Source organism: Nicrophorus vespilloides, unplaced genomic scaffold (genome assembly GCF_001412225.1).
Source record: "Nicrophorus vespilloides isolate i.1.1-1 unplaced genomic scaffold, Nicve_v1.0, whole genome shotgun sequence".
NCBI lineage: Eukaryota > Metazoa > Arthropoda > Insecta > Coleoptera > Silphidae > Nicrophorus > Nicrophorus vespilloides.
In genome coordinates this window covers 43,222-64,058 of record NW_017099984.1, presented here as the reverse complement: position 1 = coordinate 64,058, position 20,837 = coordinate 43,222, and the positions used below count along the sequence as shown (strand labels likewise).

Here is a 20,837-nt window from a genome sequence, read left to right as displayed (position 1 = left end):
GCTCTTATCCATATTGCTGTAATACGCTTCAAAGTTGAGAAATTGAAATTAGAACGTTCGAAAAAGCAGTGTGCATAGACTGAATACCAGTTTGAATTTCTCTGATCAATGGAGTGTTTTATAAGTAATCAGCAGTAAATCTGAAATAGTAACTAAATTTACTAATTACAAAGCACTAGTGTTATCAAATTATATAATAACACAAAAAGCAATGTTTTATCAACACAAGAAATTCAGATTTTTCCATTGTTTTGAATATTACGTCACTAAAACCACTGTAACCAGTGAACGAAACGTCAGATTGTCATGAAATTTTGACAGGCGTTGTCTAAAGGTTGGTACTTCCTAAAAATCATGTGGAATTGACGATAGAGGCGCCCTCTATATGTAATCCAACTGATGACAAAGTATTTTGCAAAATTATTTTCAATCTTTACATATCAAAAGTGAAATCAGCAAATTGTTAGTATAAAATTGATTAATCTTTTACAAATTACACATTTATTTCCACTGACGTAAACCTGATGTCATAGGTTTAAAAAAAAATGTATATTTTTTGCGCATGTCATGCCATGTTTGCTACTATTAAATAGTCTGATTAATCAATCATTTTATAATTTGATATTGCATTTTCCACTGATTAAAATAGTGGAAAGACCTAATATTATTGTTATCATTTGTATTTATTTATAGGATTTGTTCTATATTTACTGTCTGGCCAATAAATTATTATTATTATTAACTAAAAATGTACATTTTATAAAATGAACATAAAAATTTGATGATTCAAACTATTTTTACGTCAAAAAATGATATGGAAATACGTTTTCCGGGAATTAATTGTAAATCCACACAGAAATGACAATGCAGTCGCTCCTGAGTCCATTATCTAAGACCACGAATTACTCGACACCATCTCATCTTCCAAGAACTCTACCCCAGGTTATGACCTAGTTAATAGAAGAAAAAAAAACTCCTTGATCCAGATGTCCACTCCTTCAATGTTAAAATCTTTAACTTCTGTCTTGTCCGTCAATATATCCCTTTCGAGTGGAAGTTTGGTATAATTGTTTGTATCCCCAATAGTGATAGTGACCTTTCTCTTCCTTCCGGTTACCGTCCAATAACACTCCTCCCCTGTCATCAGCAAATCCCTCATTAAAGATAAAATCCTCTCCCACCTAGATAATTCTATCCCCGCCTACCAGTTCGGTTTCCGAGCTGCAAAGTCCACTATCCTTCCCCTTATTATCCTGGCTACCAACTTACAGACCTCTCACCTCGAGCGCTTTGTTCATAGACAGTCCAAGGCGTTCGATTTTGTCTGGCATCAGCATCATCAAAAACCTTAAAAATCCTTTTGCCCGCATCAGGGTGTCCCGCAAGGTTTACCTCTCTATCTTGTTGTTGTGATTTGTATAGCCCCAATCCTAATATCTTCGATCCCAAACTGTATGCGTTCCATATTGTGGTTAAAAAATGGTGCATTAAAATAAACGCATCCAAGTTACATTACACCAAGTTACATTACATAAATCATCTCATATTCCCATCGCCACTTATTAAATACCTAGGAATCCTTCTTGATCCAAAACTCAACCTAATTCCCATTCCAATCTGTAACTCCGAAATATCCATCCAGTGAAACATCCATTTGCCGTCCAATCTTTGATGAAGGTTTCCCTCAACTTTCCCAATGCCGAAATCGCATCCTAAAAAACCTGTCCGCAACTGAACGTTCTGCCCTTCGTATCCTCACCAAAATACGAAATCCAATATTGCTACCCTTTCTAGATTCTGTATTACTCGAAACCCAAATTTAAATATCCCACAATAACCCTTTTCTAATCCTTGATCCATACTAGTATCAACCCTGAGTGCTTTTTTCTCACTCAAATTTTATTTTATATGTATGTATATTTGATTTTACATACTTTGGCCAGTTTGGTTTTCATTATTAAATATATTCGATACAGCCCTGTCCATATATGCAGCAAATCAGAGATATTAATGTTTAAATAAATATATAATCGAATCAAATTCTTCATTCTTGGTATCAACTTGTCTACTAATAAGTGATTACAATCGACTTTTCTACTTCAAATGTGATCGCCAACTACCTGATGTGTTGAAATAAAGTTTTTTGTTTGATTTTATTACCGACACATTCGAAATAATCAACTTATTCAACTGTTCACGATTATTGTACACAAAACAAATTAGTCTTACCTTCTTTAAATCTTTGTAGTTCTGCAGTTTCTTTTTAATATTCTTTAATCAGCCTTTAAACGCAATTTATTGTAATGTAGACAAAAATTGGTTTATAGTAATTTTAAGAAGTTAAGTTTACAAACTGTGTTTTAATACACGCAGTGTTTACATGCCAATAAAATTAATTTTAACCCTTTCCAGCCCAGTGATTCCAAATGGAATCATTAATTTTCAAATTCAATTTTGTCTTTCGACGATTAAAACTGTTGGAATTTACTAATGTAAATTGAAGTTAGATGTATTTTTAACAGTAGGTAATATTGAAGAATGAGAAAAAAAACAGTTGTTTTTTTATGATTAAATCGTAAATTAATTGTAATTGTGGATACTTTACAAAAAAAATATTTACATTTTATATAATCGACGATTATCCAATAAAAACATGTTCGATATTCAGCAAATTTTTCCACTTGATATTAAACAAATAAATAGTGAATCCATCACCTGTTGCACGATTTTTAAATCGTTTTAAAACAGCGATATCAATTTTTTAATTGGGCGAAATTGCAGCTCGCCGAATTGCTGAAAATGGTCCAGGTTTAAAGTGACAAATGAAAAAAAAAATAAACAACAACAACAAACAAATAACGAATAAATTGAAACAACTGTAAATTATTAGGAAAAACATTTATTAAATGTACATTAAACATAATTAATATTAAGATTACACAATATTCTCAAAGGACATCCAAAGTGATCGTAGTAGGTGGTTCGTTAAACACCTCTCGGCGAATTAAAATCGGATTATCCGCAGCAGACTGGGAATTATGTTCAACACACGAGTCGGTAGGAAATGTAACGGCCGGCTGTTTCTGACGGTCGGATAATTTTAACCACCTGCGCCAGGTAAAATGCAAAGAAAAGTATATATTAATAATGAAAATAAATAAAATTAAGGTTTAAGAAGACGTGACGTTTCGAAAGACACGTGCGCAAATTGCAACCCTCATAAAATGGTTAAAACGCAATTAAAAACGGTGCGCACGTGAAGAATGACCGGACAGCTGGACACACGTTAGATGCTATCCAAAATGCATGAGGGCATGATAATTTTAAGTTATGCAAAACAAAAATAAATATAATATTAAGAACAACACTTAAAATTTATAATCGTGAGAAAAATGAGAACGAAATTATAGGGGTTGCGTTTACTGACCTGTCCTCTCTTCAAACCGAAATATCTAGCAACTGGATCTCCTGCCTGTATCCTCATCAACATGTTCTCCTTCAATTTGCTGAAATTGTGAATTAAGGAAAAACAACCAACTGTTTATATGCAATTTGTTTGAAGATATTCAGAAAAGGATACTATCTGGCAAGCAGTTCCTGCTTTTCCTCTGGTGTCATCACAACATGTTCAGGTACCAACTCGTGTTCAGTTATGTTAATTAGCAATTCAGATTCTAAGAATTGTTCCAAAATATACTTAGGCGCCATATCAACTAAAGACTGTTTAGCAGATGGAGTCATACCAGTCTGCACAACAATTATTGCTCTGTGAATGTTCTCATCCTGCATTCTTTGGCAATAAGTCTTAATGGTTTTGATACCAATCTTTGGATCGTCTGGGAAGAAAACAAACATCTGATCTGTTGGATCATCATTGTGAGCAACAAGGACAATTAAATCACTTCTGGATGGACGTTTTTCACTAAAAAAAAAGAGAGGACTTTAATGTATGAACTTTTATAGAAGTTTATGATTTGTACCTTGGTTTATCTCCAAATTGCTCTTTAAACTGTTCAAGGGTTTGATCCAATTCGTCTTGTGTTACCAAATATCCTCTATCATGGCAAAGCTACAAATTCAGATTCAAATAACACCATTTGAGGTTAAGATTCAAACATTCTTACCTGCATTACGGTTTTCCTGATTCTCCAAAGTTTGTAAGTTTCCGCTTCATCATCCATGGTATTTTTGCTTCAATTATCAGTTAACAAATAACAAAAATATATTAAATATAAATCGTAAAACGATGTATTACCACACAACTACACGCTTATCTTTTGCTTATGTTTTTTCCAATCTTCTCTTAAGTAATTACTGCTATTAAGTTGGCCAAACTGTCCTTCAGACAATCATATTATTTATATTTGAACTACCTAACAAATATTCAATTCTCATGATTTTTAATGATACCTTTAGCACATATTTAATACAATAGTAGTATAATACTACTTTATAAGTATCATCATTCTAACAATATACAAATATCTCTAAAGTGATATATGCAACCAAATATACACTTCAAATTATTATAAACTTATTATTATTATACATTCTCATATGTATATATCATCACAAAACATATATTTAACACACAAATTAATTTTTCTGTATCGAAATATACTTAAAAAAATGTATGCTATTAATATGTTTTTAACCGTTATATGAACGTTGGTAATGTAAGGGATTCAAAAAGTTTTTATAAAGGTTATGTGCAGTGCAACAAGTTGTTTACAATTTTGTTTTTAATTTTGTAGATGATATAAATTTGTACTTTTTAATGTTAATAGTAGCACGTTGTTGGATCGTATTTGAAGTTGACTTTAATGTCGAGTTTCTGTTTGTATTACAATGGCACTGGACTTGAAGGAATTTTTGAAAACCCACAGGACTCTACTTAAGGAAGAGGAGAGAAGACTAGATTTATTTGCATTCAAACTTGAAAAGGTAATCATTATATTCAAATGACAATAATTTCAATTATTTATTAATTATCTCTATCTATAATATCAATCAATTGGAATCATTGTAAATTTTGCAATAATTTATTGTAAAATAATGAAATAATTTTGTCATACGACTATAAAATATTATGTTTGTTTTTTTTATAGTATAATAATAGATTTGTGTATAAACTATGGCAATTGAAAAGGTTTTGTTGTTTATTTAAATTTGTTTAGAATTTTGAATGTTGGCCAAATAATGTATGTTCAAAATTTGATAATATTGTTGCAAATGATCACAAGTTGAAATTCAATGCAACTAGAACATACCCATGAAATTAAAATGACAGGGCGTCCCAATCTAAAAATAGATTTTGCAAAAAAAAAAGAAAGGTCCTTAGGGATGAGGGGAATTGATCACCATCCTAAACCAGGTCAAAGCCTTGACATAAATACCAAGGGAACATCAATAAATACTATGCTAAATAAATATGAATGGTATAAACTTTCCCCTCGTGTAACCCAATCGCGGATAAAGTGTGGCTCTGACGCAAGAATTTCTATTTTCCATTTACAAATTGGGATTGCGATTAAATTATTCCTTGAAAACGACGTCGATTACAGAAAAATGAGCTACCGTTAATAATGAATGCGGATTGCCTTTTGAAGTAACGTCTATTTCACAACATTGTAAATAATTTATTAACCGATTGTATTCTGCCCTTCGATATCTAATGTTCACTTTAATTTGAAATGCGAAAGGTATATTACTTTGTTATGAAGGATACAAATGTAAATAGAATTCGGAGAGTTGAAATGGGCGTGCCTTTGAAGTGGGTGGCGCCATAGCATGGTTTTGTTTTTGCTTTTGAGGGAATGAACTTTTGCGTTTTTGTGGGGTGGCAAATGATAGGAGTGCCAACTTTGTGTGTTGGCGGTTAGATGTCTACAACCCCTGCGCGACCTTGTAATTATTGATCATTCCTTTCGCCCGCTGCTGCCGCCACCACCGCCGCCAGTTCTAATATTGCGCGCGTTTTCGGTGTGTGTGCGTGGGGGGTGTGAGGAGGTGGTGGACGAGAGATACCAGAATATACCGCCACCCCCGCCAAACTTTTCCTAAGGGTTACACTTACCCCCTGCAGCAGCAGCAGTTAAATCCAGTTTCGTTACTCTATTCGTAATCCTCGCCGCCTCCCGACAACAACGAGCGAAAGCTCACAATCCGTTTCCGTTTTTTTTTTCCTTCTCTCTCCATACCGACAGTATAAAACATCACTGTAGCGATGATGACGTGCTGTGAGTGATTTGTTTCTTTTGTGATTTTCGATTTTGTTGCTTTTCTGACTGGTATTTATGTTGTAGGACGACGATGTCGAGAAGGGAACTCCAGAAACTGATGATTTGGAGGAGAAAGAGAACAAGCCGGTGCCTAATTCCATTATAACCGGATCGCAGCCGCAGCGGGCCGAAAGCAAACAAGTAATTCGATCAATGCCATCATAATCAAATATATCAATTTCTATTTAGTCATTTTTTTGCTTCTAAAACTTCGTTGGCTCTGTTGTGTTCTTTATAGAATGCTCCTTTAGTCGCAGCGCTTGATTTAAGTTGCCTTTCGAGTAATGAGGACGGTTTGAGCAGTCGGCCAGAAGAGAGTGAATTTATATTTAGATCGGTAAGCATGGATTAGGCTTTAGGTGCTTTATTTTGTTCACGAAACTTTCGATTCGAGCCGGAACCTCGATGCAAATGGGTTAAAAAAAATGTAAACCTGTCAATTTGCAGGATGAGCGTGACAGGAGACAACCAATGTTGCGGTACGGCGAGTTCAGTCCAAACAATCCTCAGTTGAGGGTGAACGCCGCTCCATATCTTGGTTTAGGCGAATACGAACAACGCAAGGAGATACTGCTGCAGCAACGTCACAGAGACTATAAGCAAAATATAAACAGTGTAAGTATGGGATGTTCATTAACTGTTCACTTCATGATTTATTTCGATGCTGGTGTTGATGTTATGTAAGGAAGAGTGTCCGAAATGATTTTGAAATTGCAGAGGAACGAACGCATAAAAAGCACAGCGCTAAAACTGGTTAAGTCACCCAGTTCCAATAAGTCTGTGCAAACCGACTTGCAAAACATTAATAATAAGTTGGTAAGTTTTAGCGACATCACTGTTAAGTGTGCTCATAAACCCTAACGAATGGGCATGAATGCAATAAATTAATTGAAACCAAAAAAAATATACATATAGGAATGTGGCTTACTCTGGCATGCTGCGATTAATTGAACTAATTCTCGCCAAAACACTCGCATCTCTTTATATACTTTACATACTTCGCCTCTCTATATCTCTTTTTTTTTTCTCTCTCTCTGTCTCTGTTGTACATAACTACATCCTTCAACTCTTGGAAATAATTTCGTCAATTTGTAGTTAATATACGTGGGTTTTGTCCATTGTAGATACAATACACTCCTCCGAGTGCTAAACAGAAACCAGAAACTGCCGTTAGAAGCGGGGACTTGTCTTTGCCATTGGGTCCCCCGACAATCGAAACAACTCGTAACATTGTGATGCACAATAATCGTAGTCCTGTCCTACATAGATTAGACCAGAGGATAGCGGCGGCCGCAGCGCACAATTCCAGCACTCACCACAAACCTGAAATGGACAAGCAACCGCCTCGCGGTATTCTCACCAACCGTCGCACCGAAAGCCCCAGAGGTAAACCATCATCATTCATTCATTTTCGGACTACTTATTTATTATGTACCCTTGCTTTTCAGAACGGTTGCTCTCCGATTTGAAGCACAGCTATGTCCCGAATAGTCTGATGGATGGATTTAGTTATAGCGATCGAAGCGAAGATATCGAACGGGTAAACCTCATCTTTTTTTTTTCTTTCTATTAATATTTAAAAATTTACTTTACGCCCACTATGAATAAATGTAATTGAGTAATTGTGCACTTGCTTTGGTGATTCGCTTTTAAACATTCATTTAACTCCGCCTACTCGACGCTCCGCCTCGCGTTTATTAACATCTTAGTGTGACATTGGTTGCCTAGAACAATGTTTTTGATCTCATACTATGTTTTATATTATTTTATAATAATATTAACAATTACCAACAGATTAATTAAGAAAAAAATAACATTACTCAATAATTACATAATATAAAATAGGTGATTGATTTTGTGGATTTACATGTTTAATATTTGTATCTAATATCTTTGTATCGTAGGAACGCATAAAGAGGGAGATCTACCAGAATGAACTTCGTTTGCAAATTGAAGAGAAACGACGAATTGTAGCAATGAGGGAGGAGCAGGAACGACGAGAACAAGAGTTGGAGAATCGGCGACTGGAACAACAGTTGCTTCGTATGCAAGAGGAACAATTGCGCGATGAGCAGAGGCGGAATCGACGTGAACAGGTTTGTAGAGGAATGTCTTGTTACTTGTTGTTTGTGAATATGCTTGAGGGGTGTGTTGTGTGAATGTGCTGTGTGTCAGATGCGACGGAACAGCGATGACTTTGCGACGAGGAAACAGGAAATGCAGAGCAGTCGTCAGTACCGGAAGCACACCGATTCCGAGAGCAGCGTATCGAATATCCGGGGTACGCCTAAGCTGTCATCCCACTACTCGCCGCCGGTCGCTCGCCGCAATCCCTATTCGTACAACATCCCATCGACGTCTGTATTCGCCGAACCTTCGACCCGTTACAACCCTTCGCGCTACGACTCCTTCCTGCGTAACCGGATGGACTCGTTGAACGTGCCGTCGGTGCAGCAGCAGGACACCACCAATTACTACAGCAGCGGTCGATCGCAGTTCGGACGCTACGACTCGTTGAGTAGAATAGATTCATTGAAACATCAGGATGCGTTGAGCAGTAGGTTAGAGATGTTGAACATTAGCGATAGTTTGAGTAGGGTGCAGCGTAGGCACAGCGCGACCCAGCAGGATTTGAGCATGATTCGGAGGAGTCCGAAGCTGCAGCGGCGCAGCAGTTCGAGCCGGTTCGAGGACTCTCTTCCGATTCCCGTTCTTAAGGCTCATTCACCGGTGGCTAGGGAATTGAAGAATTCCATTGCGGTCAATTCCACTCGCTCCGATGCCGTCCGTAGGCTCGAAGACAAGTGGCAGGTAAGATCGCCCTACGGTTACAACTCGTTCACGCTTCCCTACTGACTCTCTTCCATTCAATACCGAGCACCCGTACTTGTTGTTGTTGTTGATCTTGGTCTTGTTCTCGTTGACTTTATTACGTAACACATGGACTCACTCGCAAGCGCTTCGAACCTTTTACGTTACTTTTTTTTTTCAATCTGCGTTCCTATATTTTTTACTTTCAGTTTTTTACGCTATTATTTTAGAATCTTTAGGAAATCTTGCTCAAAATGTACTATATATTTATACATATATATATATATATACACACACCAATATTAATATAAGATATGTATATGAATTTCGAATCAAAATAATTGACATGATTTAAATTCTACTTATGTGCTAGACACATGTGCTGCTATATTTTTTTTTAATCGTTGCGATTCTCTTAGATAACTTCTATAAATTCCAACATATATATATACCAGGGGTGGACCCACAGGAGGCCAAAGAGAGCCACAATCCAATTTTTTATATTTTATAAAGAGCCACAAGTAGATGCACAAATTCAAATAACAACTATATGTGTTTAAATTTGAAATATAATTATGAAAAGGAAAATAATTATTTCAAAATACAATAAAAATAAAATTTTAATTGAGCCTGCAGTTTATATAAACTATGATATCTTTTACTGTTGATCTTCTATACTTTTTGCCTAAACAAGGCATCCAATCAAGTTTTGTCTTTTTTTTTTTAATTAAATGACTTCAATATTTAATTAAAATAAATATATTTATTTTGCTTTACAATTCAGTAAGCTATAGCAGCACATTGTTCGTGCACATTAGTTGTGCGCTACTATTCTAACAGTTGCCAAATATTTGACTGACAATACTCTCTATCTCTAATCAAATTAAAATATTTGTAAATATATTGGCATAATTAACAACCTTAAGACAATTACTTACGGTATAAACGTCCAATTTATGAATGAATGCGCGGCAATCAAAATCACACGATTTTGACTAAGTCAATTACGTAAATAATACACATATAACTCGCGTTATATATAAAACAAAGTTACAGTTATTCATTTGTATAATTGGCGTATTTATTATGGTTCTTTTGTGTTAAACTCTCATCACAACGAACTTGTAGGGATATAACACTTTATTAAATATTTGCTCTCAGGTTCGAGTGAACTTTCACTTAATCGTCAAGGTGAAAATCGTTTCTGATATTATTATGACGAAAATTTCAGCTACAGCCTGATTTATTGTAGATCTTTATAGGAGGCAAGGTAATTTTGGTTAGTTTATAGCTTCACAACCATTTACAACCTTTATGTATGGTAATAGAATTTGCACTTGCAAGGTATTAGAAAACACCTTTTTACCTGATTTCCATTCAGTAGTTGTAAAGAACATTGAATTGATGATAATAATAATGTATAGCCAAAATAGGATTATTATTATTATAATTTTATAATAATCACGAAATATGGAATTAACAATAATTAAGAAATTTGCATTGGTTACATTTCCAGTAATTTTAAAGTGATTAGCAATATTCTGTAATAGAAAATTAGATTGCTAAATTATCTAAAGTTGGCTTTAAGAATTTTAAGCAAGAAATTTCTTTGCCTCCATAAAGAAAAACAATTGAATCAATTTTAATAGAGTTAAAGCTACGCTTTCCAGCTTTTTCATATTAACTAATTACACATGAAAACAAAATCACTTGTAAATATTTCCTGTAGATTCCGTTTTTTTCTTTTTTACAAATATTTTGTTTTCAATTAATTTCAAGTTGTACAGTGTGTCTGCTGATATTGTTTTATAGTTTGTTTTTATGTTTTCATTTCGTTTTCTTTTCTTTCTATTCCTTTTTGGGTGCCGTTTTTGATGTTTTTTTTTAAAACAAATAAAAAAAAACACACACACAAAATAGATACCGGCAGTACAAAAGAATATAGTAAATCAAGGGGATGGTCAGAGTAGGAGCATTTTGACCCAGCTGGGCTCGATTCGGATGCAGTTGCAGCAGGAGCAGTTGCGAATGGACGAAACATTGCGGAAACGTGGCAATACACAATCCAAGGCTGTTGAATTAAAGAAGTAAATTTAAAATTAATGTAACTATGGTTGAGTTTAATGGGAGATTACCGAATGACAATGGAGAGACATACAAAGGGAATTATTTAAATGAAAGTAAAGACGCATGATCGGGGCTGGAGCCTATTTACAAGTTCAAATAGTTATTTTGTATATTGTTAGAGATTTATATAATATTATACAGATTATTAGAGTGTTTTCAGTAAGAAGGCTGTTTGTTTCTTATTTCCTGGCAGTACCTTGCATATTGATATATTCTGTTTCATAATTTATAATTAACGTTGCCTTGTTTCAGTGTAAATAATTGTATTGATTCATTATATATAGAAACCAATGTAATTATGTTCACTTGTATACAAACTATTACTAACTTTTATTGATTTTATAATTAAACATACAAAACAACTGTTATTGTGTTTATCATTCATTAATCAAATCAAATATTCATTTATCCTATGTATTTGTATTCATTTTTTAACAAATATGTTCTACTAAAATAACAAAAATATTGTAATTTAAAACGTTAATAATTAATTATTCATATTCAAAGTTAAGCTGCTAAATTTGTTTAATATCATACAAAATAAGATTTTAATAATTTAGACTTATGCAACTTAACATACAAACAGTAGTAATGTAATGTTGGCTATTCTGATTTTCAAATACCCGTTTCCATTGATACGGATCAACAAGTTATTTTCAGTTACTTTCCGCCAATGATTGAATGTGCTACCCCACCATTACGTTTTCAACGCTTTTTCTGTAGTTTGAAAAGGTCGTAACGGCTATTTTACCTGAATTGTGACAGTTGCTCGCAGATGTTTGTGTTATATTTTTTAAATGTTATATTAGTGTTTTAATATTTTCAATATGTGTGATCCGGAGACAAAGTGTTTCATGATACAGTGGGAAATTGTCCTCATCGAATGGGTATGTACATCTTATAAAGAACAAAAAAAAAGAATAGTAATTAAACTTGTTTGCTATTTTGCTTTAGGTCAATTGTTTAGGCATTGCAAAACATGTGGAAACTGTTAGAGATTTGGAGAATGGAGAATTTTTCATCAACATTTTTCGACTACTGTAAGTTGTAATAAATGAGTGTTGTTTAGTTTTTAATTAAATTATTTATTTTTAGCTCTAAAACAACGATAACCAACTTTTTACCTGAATTTCAATCTTTCTTAAAAATGCAGTACCCAAATGTAAATATTCAAAATCACCCAAAATTATCAGATTGTGATATAACAGTATTAGCTTCCCTTCTTATGCACTATGCTTGTGTATATGATAGACGAGAAACTTTAACTGCACCCCTTTGTTCAAACCTTACAGAAGACACTCAGCTGTCAATAAAAAGTTTTCTGGAAGGTATAAGTACTCATTCAAATGAGGAGGATCTGAAGAAAATCATGAAAATTGCTGTTAAAAATAAGGAAAGTTCTGTAAGCTGCAGAACACCTCGCCTATTTACTTGCCATTCTGGTGGAGATTCACCAGCTCTAGGAAGTCCCTTACATGATTTCTTGAGAACACCAGCATACAAAAGCGGCCGCTTACAAGAAAAAGATAGAGAGATCAAGAAGTTACGCATGGAACTTCAAACAGAAAAGTATGAGAAAGAAGATATGATAATGGAAGTGAACGAATACAAAGGAAAATTGAAAAAGATCTCTCAACAGCTGAACGATAAGTCAGTAACAATATCAAAACTACACTCAGAATTGATTGAGATTGACAGCAGAGATCCACCACACAAATCGAGGGAGTTGATGGAAATAGAAAAATTGCTGAAGGCTGAATTGCAGGATTCACAAGCTTATATACAGCAGCTTCAAAGTGAGCAAGAAGATTTACAAAATAAGAAAGAAGAACTGCTTAAAAAGGTAATTTTTATTGTAATTTAAATACATTTTCTTTTATTCATATTATTTTCAGTTACAAAAAAGCGAAGAGGAAAGTTGTCTTTGGCAAGAACGAGCTCTAATGTTAGAGAGTAAATGTGATAGTTTGAATGATAAAAGCAAAGCCCAAGATTTCGAATTGAATAGTTTGCGCATTAACTGCAACGAATTAAATGCTTTACTTGAAGAAATGAAGTCCTTAAAAAGGACTGATACTAGTGCATATTTAGATGTATCAGCTGAAGCTTTTAAATCGCCTAAAAATGAAAGCCATTATGAAGATTTGGCGTGCAGCGTGGTTGAAGTACAATTGTTAGAAGTTAGACAAGAAAACGATACCTTACTAAGTACTCTTATGGAATCCGAGAGGCGAAGTAAACTATTGGAACAAGAACTTAGTAAGGTTACTGAAGACTTTGCAAAATTGAATGATAATTTCGCCGATTTACAAAAATCTAATAACGATTTGGAATCCAAAGTGTTGATCCTTACAGAGACTCAAAAACATTTAGAACTTGGTAATCAAGGATTGTTAGTGCAAGTTGCTGGATTAACTGAGAACAACGAGATGAAACAACAAGACTTGGATCTGATGCAAAATAGTTTATTCGATACTAAATCGGCGTTGGAGAATAGTGACCTTTTAGTTGCTAGCATTCGAAACGATTTGGTTACTTTACAAAAATCTTACGATCTTTTACAAGATGACTTAACACTACGAAATGACCAATATAATTCATTGAAAATAGAATCTGATAATTTACAAAAGAAATACGAAGAAATGTTAGAAAATTATAAGCATAAACAGTTTGAGGCTGAAAGTTTCCAAAAGTTGTATGAAGAATTGGATAAAAAAATTGAATTAAATTTGAAGAACTTGGAGATGATAGTTGGCGTTGAAGAAATTGATTTTACTAATCGTATAGACGCATTTGGATTATTATTAAGTAAATTAAAGGATTCTATTGAAACAAAGGAAAATAATTATAAAATAGAGATTTGCAAAAGTCGAGAATTGGTCAAAGGATTAGAGGAGGAAGTGAATCTGATAAAAGAACGTGAATGTATAAGCACTCAAACGGTAAATAAACTTTCTTTGGAATTGAATTTAGCAAAGCAACAAGCTCTGACATTGGATGTCACCATTGAAGATCAAACCAAAAAAATCGAAGAATTGAATAATGTTATTGGAGATTTGAAAGTTAATATTTTAGATCTAGAAGGGCTGCAGATGGTTATTACGAGAAAGTGTGAAGAACTTGAAGTACACAACGGTGAACTTAAGAACAAATATGAAGTAAAAGAGGAAGAACTTAAACAGAAAATGTGCGAAGAGGAGAAGTTTAAAAAGTTAATAGAAGAATTGGATTGTGTTCGAAGTAAATTGAGTAAAGAAGTTAATGAATATAAAGAAGAAATTATGTTGAAGAACAACGAATTCCAACAAAAAGAAATTGATAATGAAGCTGTATTATTGAAAATTGGAGAAGAAGCTAAATTGATGAAAGATGAATACTTGGAAAAGAGTCATGAACAATTGCAGAAAATTAACAAACTTAACGATTCGATTGAAAATTACGAGAAACGTATTGAAGTTTTGCAGGCCGACTTAAACATATCCGAAGATCAATGTAAACAAAAGGAATTACAGCTCGAGGATGTGTCTAAGTTAAAATCGCAAATTGAAACTGAGTTTATTAAACAGAGTGAGGACCTACGAAAGAAAATTGACCTTCTGGAGTCGACACTGGGAAATCTAACGGTGGACTATGAGAAATGTATCAACGAAAGGAAGTGTCTGTCCAGTCAAAAGGATGAATTGCAAGAACAACTCGCAGATTTGAATGAAGAGAAGAGAAATTACATGAAAAGATGCGATGCACTCAAGAATGAAATTATGGACTTGGCTGATAAATTAGCTATGAAAGAACAGCAATGTTTAGACAAGGATGATGTGATTTCGAAAGCTAACAAAGAATTATTGGCTCTGAAGTTGCAATTAGAAAATAAACACGAAGATATCAAATACTTGAAGGACAAAACGGAAAATTTGCACTCTGAAAAAGCAGAAATAAAACTTCAATTAGATGGTGTGGTTAACGAGAACTCAAATTTGAAGACAAAATTGAACAATCTCATAGTGGAAATTGATATTTTGGAAAAACTAACAAGCGCCACCAAAAATAAAAATACCGAGCTTGAAAGCAACGTTTCGGATATGTTTAATCAATTAGCAAATAAAAATAAAAAATTAGCCGAAAGCGTTGAACAACTACAGAAAGTAAAGGAAGAAACGAAATTGGAAATAGAGAAATTGCGTCAAGATTTAGAAGAATCTAATCGTCAATTAGAGGAAGCTAACGAAGAACGTTTTACGATTACAGCTGGAAATGAGTCTAAAATTCGCAAGTTGAATGATCAGATGGTGAATCAAAATTTGGAATTGGATGAATTGAAAAGGCAAAAAATTAGTAACTTGCAGGAGATTGAAATGCTTCGAGAGGAATTGAGCTTCAATATGAGCAAATGTACAGAAGCCTTGCAATGTGAAAAGGATTTGAAGATCGAAAATGAGTTGCATATGAATTCGCTTTCCGAAAATTTGCATAATCTGGTTACGAAATACAATATTTTAGATGCTAAACACGCTGGAATCGTGGATGAATTGAACGACACTAAGCAGTGTCTTCGAGTGGTTGAAGATGAAAAACAAAAATTGGAAATTGAAATGGTTAGAACCAAAAAGCAATACGACGAAGATTGTTTGGCTGCTGCAGAAGATTATAAGAAGCAATTAGATGATCTTGTGGAAGCTGAAGAAAAATATCAAGCGGAAATTGACGATTTGAAAGGATACAAAGTTGAAGTAGGAAAGGTTAAGGAAAAATTAAATGAAGTTATAGAAGAGCGAACTGATCTGCTTATGAAAATCGAAGGTCTGATTAAAAGCAACAAAGATTTTGAAGATAATTACAATGACCTGAATATTGAGCATGAAAATTACCTCAAGGAGAGTGCTTCAAATCTAGAGAGATTGCGAAGTGAACTGAATTGTTCAGTAAATGAATTGAAACAAGTAAAAGAAGATCATCAAGCTGAGATTGTTGAATTAGAAACGTCTCTCAGGCAACGAGTATCAGATTTGGCCGATAGAAAATTGCAGTTTGCTGATGATATCAAAGAAAGAGATAATGAAATTTACAATTTGCGCAATAAACTTGCAGAGTTTGAAGAGACTTTGATTAAGTTGCGATTTGAGCAATCCAGTTTGAAGAATCAATTGGAAACAACTGAAGATACGAAGACTAAATTCTCCCAACTGCAGTGCGCGTACGACATTTTGGAAACTGGAAAAATTAAGTTTGAAGAACGCTATGAAGACTTGTTGTACAAATACAATCATTTGGTGGACGAGAAACAAGAACGCGATGACAGATATAGACAGGAAATTTCAACGTGCGAAATTCAAATTAAAGAATTGCAGAATGAATTGTGCGATAAGGTGGCTACGATCGGTGTTAAAGAACTGAAGATTCAAGAGTATACTGAAGAGATAGAAACTATAAAAAACATTGTTAGTAACATGGATTTCGAGAAAAAAGAAATTATTAAAGAATTTGAAAGTCGTTTGGAAGTGATCGAGGAAGACAGTAATAGAAAGTTAGTGGAGAAGGTATCCGCTTTCAAACATGTCAAAGGTAAATATCTTCAGATTCAGCAGGAGATGATTACTCTTCAAGCCGATTATGAACATTTGAAAGAAGATTTGGTATCATCGGCGCAGGAAAAGCAGGATATTGAGAGGACTATCAGAGAAAAAGAGGATGAGTTATGCGCAATGAGAAACAAGTACGAATCTTTGAATAGTTGCTTATCCGACCACGAATCTGCTTTGGTCAATTTGCAGGACGAGCTGCAGAAGAAAATGTCCAATCTTGAAGAGATTTCAGCAGAGAAAAAAGCACTTCAAAATAAACTAAGTCAAACTGCCAAAGAGTTGGAGGATGTGCAGAGATCGCGCGAAGAGATCTTCGAGAATCATTCAAAATTAATCGAAGATACGGAAATGAATTTGTTACGTGCACACGATAATGCGGTCGACGTTAAAAATGATTTGATGTCTCGAATTTCACATTTGGAATACGAAATTGAAGCTAAGAAAGAGGTCGAGTCTCTTTTAGAGCAAGAGCAAAAGGCCAAGAAATTCTTTGAACTTCAACTTTTGGAAGTTACTGATGACAGGCATAAACATCAATTGACTAATAAAAAGTTGAAAGAAATTATAAATCGGTTAATATTTGCTATTCGTGAAACTCCAGTGGAAGATGATATCGAGGATAGCGAGCATTTAGATCAGCTAATTGTCGAAGTTGAAGACAAATTGATTCGTATCTTTGCCAACATGCGTGAGTTAGATATAGTCATAGAAACTTTGCAGCGCGATAAGTTGGAAGTTACTAACAAACTTTTCAGTTTGGAGAAAGTTAACGAAAGTTTGGAAGAGGAAAAAACGAAGTTAATTCAAAATTATGAGCGGTTGCATTTGGAGAAGACGGGTCTGGCAATTGAAAAGGACAAGGAAAGTAAGTGTTTGGAAAACGTGAATGTTCAATATGAATTGCTAAAAAAGAAATGTGAAAGCGATAATAGTGAAGAGCTTACTGCTAAATTGCAAGAATTAAAAGCATCAAATGATAAAACTTATTCCGATTACATGGAGTTCGTTGGACAACTGAAATTGGTGAAAAAGGATATAGATTCTATGATTTCTCAAAGGAATTCTTTGGAATCTGCCGTCACAGCCTTGAAGGAATGTAACATCGCGGTACAAATTCGATCATCGTTTTTAACAGAAGAGTCCCACAAAAATCATTACGAGCAAAGGGTAGCTCTAGAGACCATCATCGAGGACATTCAGAAGCAATTTAGTAGATATACGAAAATGGCTTACAACATTTCATTGAACACTTGCCAAATCTTTGAAAAAACGGTTAACGGAATTCTGAGCAATAAACCAATCAAGTGGAAAATTATGTTCAAAGATCTCGATATCACAGAAATTCTGGAGAAACTTGATGATTTAAAGCATAATGTTACTAATACAATGGAAGAATTAAAAATATTTGAAAAGAATGTTGAGAAAATTGATTGTAAAGTGAGTAACCAACGCACACTGAAAGAGAATGTCCCACATCAATCGAAAGTGACGAGGGAAGATGATTGGAGAAGGAAGTATTTGGCGTTGAAGCAGCGCATGACGTTAGTGGAGAATACAAAGAACAATTTCGAGAAGAGAAATCGACAGTTAAAAGATGAAAATAAAAAGCTTTTGCAGCAAACACCACAAGAGGTTGCTACCAACAACGATAAGCAATATAAAGCTTTACTGCAACAGCATTTGGAGAGTAAAGAAGAGCAAGCTAAGATCCTTAAGGATCATGAAAGCAAGTACCTAATGGTATGTCAGGAATTTGAAGAGTACAGGATGAGTGATCATAACCACATTATTGAAAGGAACGAGGATATGCGAAAGGAGTTGGATTCCATTCGGTCAGCTTACACGCATGTACTAAATGACAAATCTCAGGATGAACGCGAAATTTCCACTCTCAGAAAAATGTTGGACGACAGGAATTCCGAACTTGCTGATCTTCATTCCATAAAGGAAGCTTACCAAAAGCTCTTCGAAGAAAACAATAAGTTGTTGTCTGAAATCGATACGGTGAAATATAAGAGGAATCGTGATCGCGAAGAGTATGTAAGGTTACTTAAAAAAGAGTCAAGTAGTGATGTGTCAAAGCGAATCCAAGAGGTGCGCGAGGAATATGAAGTGAAACTGGAGAAAATGAAGAACAAAGTCATAGAAATGTACAAGCAGGAGTCCGACAAGCAGTTGGAGAAGGCTCAGGAAGAAAAACAAAACAATGTACGTTCTATAATAGTTTGTGATTGTAATTGTTATTAATTGTAATTCATTATTTTAGGTGGCGTTGGCTCAAACCGTTGAGAAATTACGTAGTGAATTGAAGATGTACGAATTTCAATTACGTAGTGTAGAGTCCGAGAAAACCGTGGCTTTGAAGCAATTGTCCGTGTACCAAAAATTAGAGACCGGTGACAGGTTCACCGGCTCCAAAGAGTCATTCTACATTAACTCTTCCAGGGAGAGTCTACCGGCTATTGGAAAATCTTACGACTCTCGTATGTCTGGTAAACGGGCGAGCACACAAAGTTTGGGCAGAGACATTGTTCGTGCAGTAGATGATCGCAGTGGAAGATGCGCAACTTTACCAAGGAACGTCAACTCTATGGATATCATTGAGGAAGTCCACATCTCCAGGAGAACTAGTATTAACGCCGTAGCACCAGGTAAATTCTAAACTATACACGTTTATAAACAGTTTTGTAACTTTATATGTACATAGCGCCTATCGACATGGAAGACGAGTGCGATTTATTCAACAACAAGTTCCTTTTGGATCTGAAAGAGGGCAAATGTAATTTAGCCAGTGGCCGAGATTCTACATCAAGCAGGATGTCGGAGTTGGCTTACAGGAATTCCTTGTGTCCTCCTCATCTGAAGTCTTCATATCCCGCGGAAACACAATTCCTAAATCCACAAAGATATAGAGACGACGATCTTAAGGTTTGTTGAATTGCGTATTTTCTGTTTTCTTCTTTTATATAATACTTTCAATATTTTAGACCGGACAATTAGATTTAGATGACAGCATGAGTACGAAACTATTGCCAATTGATAAACCTAAGAAAAAAGACGCCGGTACCACCACCTATAAGAAACCAGGACCACCCACGCCAAGTAAACACGGGGGTAGGTTATCTCTGCAGGGCAGTGAACAACACCCCAGAGACGTGCTTAGGGATAGTAACGCTGATAAAACGCCGAAGAGAACGACACCCAACAAGTTGATGTCGCTTTTCTCGCGGAGCAGTCTAAAGGAATCCTCAGAGGTATGCAGAAACCCTCGGAATATATGTCCATGTAGTTGTCACTCCAAATACCCGACTCCCATTCACCAACAACTCCGTAGTTGCAAGCTGTGCAAAAGATTGATACAAAGAATGAGAATGCTATACGTATTTCGATTATTCGAAACGGATCTTGCGGTCATAGCTTCATTCTTTGTATTCAGTTTTTGTTTATTATATTAAAATTATGTGTATATTAATAAACCATATGCAAACCCCCTTTTCTAACGTGTTACAATTATTTTCAGAATGCCGTGCCAGTTACGCCAAAAGGAGGCAAGAAACGATTTTCCGTTAAAAAGTATTTTTAAGTTATTTGATCGTTTTATTATTGTTCGTATTTATTTTCTACTTATAAAATATAATTATTTTTTAAATCGTTATTAGACATATATCTTTCCATCATACTTTTAAAATACTCATTTCTTAGATAAAATATCCAAAAGGTATTTGTCTAATACAATTGGAGATTGATTTTAATTTTCTCCTGATACAAATATATTTTTAAATTTATCTAATTAAACTGTACTATAACAAAGTAGGATACTTCTGCATGATACAAACTTAAACGTACTTTTACCGTCACCAAAAAACATGCGCGAAAGAAGATTTTCGTATCTTGTATATTTTTGTATTGGTAGTAGCAGCTTTTTTGTATATACATTATTGAGTTATAGAGAAAAATTTAAAAAAGTTTAATTCAGATTAACTAAAAGATCTTATAAATATAAACAAATTCAGCAGAAGAATCATAAATTTTATTTTTT

The 20,837-nt window shown here is 34.5% G+C and overlaps 3 protein-coding genes across 6 annotated transcripts; 2 read left to right on the top strand and 1 right to left on the bottom strand.

Moving 5' to 3' along the window:
* Positions 1-2,921: 2,921 nt before the first annotated feature.
* LOC108566499 (DNA-directed RNA polymerases I, II, and III subunit RPABC1) lies at positions 2,922-4,319 on the bottom strand. The gene is made up of 5 exons (XM_017926403.1): positions 4,125-4,319; positions 3,981-4,069; positions 3,581-3,922; positions 3,428-3,506; positions 2,922-3,108 (listed from the first exon to the last, which is right to left on the bottom strand). The coding sequence occupies exons 1-5, from the start codon at positions 4,179-4,181 to the stop codon at positions 3,043-3,045; spliced, it is 633 nt and encodes a 210-aa protein (XP_017781892.1). The 5' UTR covers positions 4,182-4,319; the 3' UTR covers positions 2,922-3,042.
* Positions 4,320-4,664: 345 nt separating this feature from the next.
* Positions 4,665-11,481, top strand: LOC108566502 (trichohyalin). Of its 4 annotated transcripts, XM_017926405.1 has the most exons (10): positions 4,666-4,944; positions 6,306-6,422; positions 6,520-6,618; positions 6,729-6,896; positions 6,999-7,097; positions 7,406-7,667; positions 7,730-7,821; positions 8,186-8,377; positions 8,457-9,092; positions 11,013-11,481. In XM_017926405.1, exons 1-10 carry the CDS (start codon positions 4,849-4,851, stop codon positions 11,181-11,183), a joined length of 1,932 nt encoding a protein of 643 aa, XP_017781894.1. In that variant the 5' UTR covers positions 4,666-4,848; the 3' UTR covers positions 11,184-11,481. The 4 variants fall into 4 exon arrangements, with proteins under 4 accessions (XP_017781896.1, XP_017781894.1, XP_017781895.1 ...); XM_017926407.1 differs by lacking the exon at positions 6,999-7,097 and having other exon boundaries at positions 4,665-4,944; XM_017926406.1 differs by lacking the exon at positions 6,520-6,618.
* A 538-nt stretch (positions 11,482-12,019) lies between these two features.
* On the top strand, positions 12,020-20,409 carry LOC108566500 (GRIP and coiled-coil domain-containing protein 2-like). Its single transcript, XM_017926404.1, has 8 exons — positions 12,020-12,106; positions 12,174-12,259; positions 12,315-13,062; positions 13,115-19,006; positions 19,065-19,449; positions 19,506-19,726; positions 19,786-20,052; positions 20,319-20,409. The coding sequence occupies exons 1-8, from the start codon at positions 12,047-12,049 to the stop codon at positions 20,379-20,381; spliced, it is 7,722 nt and encodes a 2,573-aa protein (XP_017781893.1). The 5' UTR covers positions 12,020-12,046; the 3' UTR covers positions 20,382-20,409.
* The last annotated feature ends 428 nt before the right edge of the window (positions 20,410-20,837 follow it).